This window comes from Peromyscus eremicus, chromosome 10 (genome assembly GCF_949786415.1).
Source record: "Peromyscus eremicus chromosome 10, PerEre_H2_v1, whole genome shotgun sequence".
NCBI classification, from domain to species: domain Eukaryota; kingdom Metazoa; phylum Chordata; class Mammalia; order Rodentia; family Cricetidae; genus Peromyscus; species Peromyscus eremicus.
In genome coordinates, this window is record NC_081426.1 from 10,140,899 (window position 1) to 10,148,287 (window position 7,389).

The 7,389-nt window shown below is 38.7% G+C and overlaps 1 protein-coding gene across 2 annotated transcripts in view; it reads right to left on the reverse strand.

The window, feature by feature from the left end:
- Vps54 (VPS54 subunit of GARP complex) overlaps positions 1 to 7,389 on the reverse strand; it is a 91,353-nt gene that overhangs the window by 36,758 nt on the left and 47,206 nt on the right. For both annotated transcript variants that reach the window (XM_059275378.1, XM_059275377.1), the window contains exons 8-10: positions 4,595 to 4,721; positions 3,573 to 3,680; positions 1,137 to 1,192 (exon numbers count right to left, since the gene is read on the reverse strand). In XM_059275378.1, coding sequence (XP_059131361.1) covers positions 1,137 to 1,192; positions 3,573 to 3,680; positions 4,595 to 4,721 — 291 coding nt within the window. The remainder of the gene's footprint in view (positions 1 to 1,136; positions 1,193 to 3,572; positions 3,681 to 4,594; positions 4,722 to 7,389) is intronic.

Sequence of the window (7,389 nt, forward strand, 5' to 3'; positions counted from 1 at the left end):
TCAGTGTTTGTATCTTTGGCCAGATAAGGTTTAGATACCTAAATATATGAAGAATTCAGTCATAAAATATTTATCACTATCCTTCTCAAAAGAATAGGAATTTCAAGATGAAAACAAAAAATTATGGACACAGGCAATTGAAAATTAAATACTCAAACTCCTCAAAGCCCTAGAAGCTCGACGGTAGAGCTAAGTGATTTAAACTTAATACTTGCTCCCCCCACTGTAAGAAGTTATCCTCCATCCCTCCCACTTTGTATTAACCCTCTATTCCCCTTCTATACCCAACTTTGCCCTAAAAAGCCAACCTGCAGGCTTGGCCGATAGCGAGTCCTTATCCAGACTAGAGAAAGCAAAGACACAGCAGCCAACTCTTTTTCTACAGTTTTATGCTTTTGTTATATTACCTGTGTTCAAAGCAGGTAACACTCAGTGGAAATGTCCCCAAAAGAACAATGTATCCCTGTTGTGAGTAATATGATGACTACTCCTCCCCTCCCCGCCTTGGATTAGAATCACCCCTTCCTTCAATGTATCCATGTTGCATATGCTACCTGCCCATGATCACAGCGTGACAATCTCAGCTAACAGATCAACTGTGGAAGTATCACTGCTTTTCCTCAAGCATCCTTTATTGTACTTAATAGTAGGCCCAAAGCACAAGAGCAAGGACCTAAAGAAGGCAGCAGGGTTTACACATCTGGAGAGAGATCAACACCTGCATGGTGTAGCAAGGAGAGAGGGCGCAGAAGGAAGAACACAGCATACCTGTGGCTCCTCCCGTCTGTGGTCACAGGCTTTCACACGGAGCTCTAATGCAGTCCTGGAGAGAAGGGGTGGACTCGACTCTACCTACTCCTCCAGTTCCCTCCCTGAAGAGCCACCTCATGGTGACTGCTTCCTCTATGCACGGCTGCAGCTTTTCTTCAACAACAGTACTAGCCTGCCTCTGAATTTCGTTAAGTGATCATTTCCCTATCTCTTAAAGGTACTTCATTATCATGTATAACTTTTTTACACCCTGAACCAAACCTCAGTCAACAACTGCTTAGTTTAGTCCTCCTCCAATTCTAATCCAAATGTGCCATTGCTCCCCTCACTGGGAAACACAGAGCTACATACATGTTCATACTTACTTCACAACAACATCTGTGTCTATTTCTTCTATTTGTGAAACTTTATTAATCACACGCTGCAATTTAAGAAAAAGGGCAGTTTGGTTAATTGTTTTTAGAATTCCAACTAATTCGTGTTTCATCTGTACCTTAAAAAGAACACCCTGGGGCTGGGGTTTGGGGGTAGCTCAGTCAGTAAGGTGCTTGTCCTGCAAATGTGAGGACCTGAGTCTAATTCCCAGAAGTCATGTTAAAAAGCCAGGTGTGGTTACCACACACCCCATAATCAGACTGCTGGGGAGCCAGAGACAGGCAGAGCCCTGGGGCTCACTGGCCGGCCAGCCCAGCCTGTTGGGCAAACTCCAGGTTTAGTAAGAAGCTACCTCAAAACACAAGGTGGATGTCTCCTGAAGGGAACCCAAGGCTGTCCTCCAGCCCTCACATGTGTACACACACATGCATGGTCATCACTCCACATGCACCCGAAGAGGCTCACACACGCATGTGTGAATTAAAAGTAAAAGAACTATGCTGTAGAATTGGCTCAGTGGTTAAAAGCACTGGCTCTTCTTCCAGAGGACCCAGATTCGATTCCCAGCACCCACTTGATAGCTCATAACCAGTTCCAGAGGATCCAATGCCTTCTTCCGGCCTCCTCAGCTACCAGACGTGTGTAATACACAGACATACATGCAAGCAAAGCATTCGTACACATAAAATATTTTTTTTATTTTTAATAAATAAAACAAAAGAACTCCTTGACTACAATGTTTTTTGTATGTATAATGCTAAGAATTAAACAATAAGACCTCACTACAATAAATAAATGCACACTCCCAGAAAACTCACAAATTATACAGAAAGTGTAACACTTCCACACAGAGAGTTGAACTATAACTCACTTAATGAAAGTGAACTTTTTTTTTTTTTTTTTTTTTTTGGTTTTTCGAGACAGGGTTTCTCTGTGTAGCTTTGGCGCCTCTCCTGGAACTCACTTGGTAGACCAGGCTGGCCTCGAACTCACAGAGATCCGCCTGGCTCTGCCTCCCGAGTGCTGGGATTAAAGGCGTGCGCCACCACCGCCCGGCGAAAGTGAACATTTAAAGTGCTTAGAATTCCATTCTCTGCCCAGTAGTACTCTTATCAAAGGTCACTGTCTCTTAAGGTTTTATTTACTTGTATTTTATGTGTATTAGTGTTCCCTAAACATCTGTCTGTGTCACATGCATGCAGTGCCTGTAGAGGCCAGAAGAGGGTGCTGGAACCACTGCAACTGAAGTTAACTGTTGCGGGCCACCACGAGGGTGTTCACGAACCCTGATCCTCTGCAAAGGCAGCCAGAGCTCTTAAGTGACTATCAATCACTCCAGAGCCAAAAAGTGGCTACTAATACATTTCTAAAGTATGATTCATTTTGCCTGTATCTGAATCACACATGCAGAGAATCCTGCAGTGTATACTTTTTGTGTCTGGCTTTACAGATGTCTATACTATTCATTTATGCAGCTATGAATAATTCATTCAGTCGCATTGCAATATAGTATTTCATTGTATATATACACCACAATTCTGTTTATCAGAATTTTCTGATAACGCAATTTAGAATGTTCATTTTTCTCTAATGGCAAATGGTACTGCCATGTACATTCTACTGTGTTGTATTTGAATGAATTTACCTCAGTACTTCTGTTAGGTGAATACTTAAGAACAGAAATTCTGTGTTATAATGCATATATAGTTAGCATTAGTAAATACTGCCAACAATTTTCCAAGATGGTTATACCCATTTAGAAATAGTGTTTCAACCAGTTTAAGTAAAAAAAAAAAAAAAAAAAAAAAAAAAAAAAAAAAAAAAAAGGCAATTACAGGCTTTGTGTATTTTATATAAACAATGAAAACTTATATATGTACATTCAACCTAATGGTGACTAAGCCTAATAAACATATGTAAAATTATCTAAGTTTAAAAAAACTCAAAACAAAGATCAGGGGAGCTAACAACATGGTGGAGCTGGGGGTTCGGCTCTGCAGCAGAGTCCTTGTCTAACATACAACACAAAGCCTGGGTTAACCCCCAGCACTGGGGTCAAGTCTAACAGATCTTATGTTATCACTAACTTTCTAAGCAGGGGGAAAGGAAGTTAACACTTACATACTTAGAGTGGGGAGAATAAATTAGTAAAATGTTTTCAGACAACAATGCAGTTGTATGTATTAAACAAAAGTCATATGTACAACAATAAGAAACCCAAAATATCCATAAATAAAAATATTCTAAAGTAGTGCTCTTGACTGTAGGCTATGCTTCTCTTACTTTTCTCTTATTTTTCCATGTATGCAATTTTAAACAAAATGATCAAGTATTACTATTATACTGCATATCTTATATATTACTATGTGACATAAAAATGAACTTCACAGGTTTCATATCGCATATCAAATAAAAATGTACAATACCTCTTTAATGATATTCTTTGCTGTAGTAATCATTTCTTCACCATAGATTTCTAAAAAATTAAGTTTTCTTTGTTTCAAAAGCCCAAATACAAGAGATACTAATCTTTCCTATTAAAACAGAAGAAAGATATATAATTTTATATTTGAATTTTAATTTAAAAGTAGAAACATTTATCAAAAGGGTTGTGTCAGACCCTCAGATTTCTGCCTGCACACAGGGTGGTGCTTCCAGAAGGATGACGTCACCACTCCCACAGCAATCTTCCATCAGGTTTTTGTGGTCTGTGTTCTCCAACAGGTAAATCCTGTTCTACCACAATGGACAAAATGAAGTGGCTGAAGGACGACGCAATACTAAGAGGTCTTTTGTCCTCATTGCCCGTTAGAGACTATCTACCAACACTGATAACTGGTCAAGGTCCCTGTGGCCCGGAAGACTGGAATAGAATCTGGACTCTGAGTGGGATGTCCACTGCTAACATGCACACCTCTTTGGGTCATTATAAGTCAGGGACTTTAGAGTCTTTTCTCCCTGGTAGTTCTTAGCAATGATCTGCACTGCAAAACTACCGGTCAGTACAGCCTGGGTATATGTACATACACATACAAATAAAACATGTTCAGAAGAAGTCATCAGTAAACTTGAATGATTAACATATTATCACATAACCATCACTTTTTACAGAAGATAAACCCCAGTGAATACCTGCTCATGGAATATAAATTAAGTCATTCATCCTACATCTCTATTTGGAACTTGGTTTATAACTTTTGAAGACCTTACTTCAACTCCTTTTTCTAAGTAGGCCATGACATTACTCCACTGTCTACTTCTCAGGATACTAACATTTATGATGCTTATTAAAGACATGGCTAGCACAGGGCCTCACAAGTCTGACAGACATCGAAATCTGAGGTAATTGTGCTCACTGTGATCCGAGAAGAACGTGTTATAAACTGAAGCTGTGAAGGAAACAATACTAGCAAAGACAATACCTGGACTGCACAGTTCAAACACATACCTCTTCTAAAACTTGACAGTCCCCGTCCAGTGGTCTATTTAAGTCACTACGAGAGTAAGTAGAAAATTCTGCAATCATCATTTTATCAATCAGCTTTTCTAATTCACAAAGTTGTGACCCCAAATGCCTATCAAAAGAAGAGAAAAACATTATATATAGATATCCACTTAAAGCCATAAATTCATTCTACTTTAGGAGAATAGACAGTACTTACTCAACAATATGATGTTTTAGTAAAATGGAGCCCTTTAATGAGCAAAAATCACTGTTATAATGTTACTTCATCTCCAGAGTTCTTTCTATTTGTTTTTAACCTTTAAATGCTAAACAGTTAAAAAAAAAAAAAACTTGTAGAAAAACCCTTACTTGATAAATATTATGGCTGCTTTTTATAGATAAACTATCAGCTGCTCAAATTCCTTGATCATTAACCACCTAGTGACTATCAGTGGTGGTGGCTCCCTAGCCACTCATTTGATATTTGACAGCCCTATTCTTTTCTTAAGCAATCTAAAGGGCCATAGGGACAGAGTGACTCAACTCAACCTGTCGTGACAGATTTGAGTTACTGTTCATCAGCCCTCAGGTCACTAAATTCAGAGGGACTATACCAGTACTTAAAGCCCTCGCTGTTCTACAATGTCCAAGACATGAGTTCAGTTCCCTGAACCTCCATGGAGTCATCTGTGATGCGAGGCCAGGACAGTGAGGACAAGACCCATCTATCTAAATAAACAAAAAATAAATATGTCTACTTTTGGGGATAATTTTTAACATTTTAAACAATTTCATATTAAATATAAATTTAATGCAACTATTTCTAATGCATACACTGCATTTACTTGAAAAAGAGGACCTCAGGGTCTGCAGTTATCTTTATAAAGACAGGCTGCAACAGTATAAGCTAATTATAAAATCAGTTAAAGCAGTTTCAACTTTCAGGACAATAATGTTCTATCATAAACAGTTTATGGTAAGTAGTGGTAGTGATGATTTTGAAACAAACCTGACAAATAAAATAAGAGGTTTATTTGTATTTTGCAATATGGAAATATTTCTTATAGTTAATCAGAGGACTAATAAACTTGTCATAAATGGCACCAACATCTCCCACTAGCACAAACTCAAACACTGCCAGAACCTAACAACTCTTAAGCAATTTCCCTTTGACCTAGGAATCACACTTTTTAGAATCGGAATCACAGTTGTGCTGGCAAAAGTTTAAAATAATAATGATAATAATACTATATATATGATATACAGACAGACAGACACGTTGCACTGCTGTAGCTAAGGAAATGGAAGCACACCTATCTCCCCAGCAGTCAGGAGGCTACGGCAAGAGAACTGAGTTCAAGCCTGAGTGATGCACTGAGATTTTGTCTCAAAAAGGGGAAATGGAAATAATCCAAATACTGACAAATGAGGATCTAACTGGATAAATCGTAATACAGTCTTAACCAAGGACTATACACTTCATCATCATTAACTATACTTTTTGCAGAATATTATTACAATCGTTAGTCATTGTCCATTTTTGACTGTGCCTAACCTTATCACAAGGCATCCTAGGGGAAAGTTTACGTAGGGTTTGGTACAATCTGTGCTTTAGGCACCTGGCATATCCTGAGGGTCTTGGAGTATGCCCACAGATAAGGGGCGGAGAAGGACTATCAAAATAATACTGCTAGTTCTGAGAGCATGTTGTGTGCTAAAAACAAATGAGAAATGGAGCTGGTGTCTAAGAATCACATTTTCAGCCTGGTCAAGCAAGATAATAAAATCATAGTAATACACTACAGGCATCAATGTGAACGGGAAGTATCGGCATAGGGCTCACAGCTTTTTCTTAAAAGGAAAATTAGGGGCCGAGGCATAGCTCAGTTGTAGAGTGAATGCTTAGCACACATGAGGCCCTGGGCACAATCCTAATACCAACAAATAAACTTAAATTATGTAAAATAATTCAAAAGGCAAAATTAAAGAGGAAAGTCATTTTCTAGCTCTATCCACTACAAAAGCATACAAACAATCTAGTAGCTAAGTTGTTTTTTTTTTTAATTTGGCTGGCCTCGAACTCATGATCCTCCTGCCTCTGCCTTCTTAAGCAAATCCTACCGGCGTGCGGCACCACAACCAGCGTAGCTAGGATTTCTAAACACAACCTTGTACTAAAAGAAACAGGCTCCTATACTGATGAGATAGCTCTGCAGGTAAAGCACTTGTCACACAAGCAAAATGGCCTCAATTCAGTCATTTGAACCCACGTAAGAAGGTCAGATGCCGGGCTGTGTCTCTGTGATCTCAACACTCCTACAGCTAGACAGAGGTGGAAGGCGGCATCGCTGTCAGAGCTCTGGCTAACTAGCCAGGAATACACAGCACAACAAAACAAGACCTTGTCCCGACAGGCTGCAAGAGTGACTCCTAAAAGTTATAGGCATGTACACACAAACAATAAATACAATTTAAACTTCTTTTTACAAGGACAAATCCCTAAAGAAATGACAGCTTACAGTCCAGGACAGAAAATGTGTAAACATAGGTATCATAGCACAAAGAATGCAGGTTACCAAGCTATTTCTCATGGACTCATTAAAAGGACTCAAGAATGAACTGGTAGAATCACCCATAAAACATCAATCTAAATATCTACAAAAATAAAAATAACAAAAGGCTTTTTTTAAAGACTTAAAAAACATCAAATGCATATAAATCTAAATCCATGTACTTAGTGTAAGAATTTTTTTAAGAACAGCTTAGCAGTTATCTTTGGGAATGCTGGGTTCCCAAAT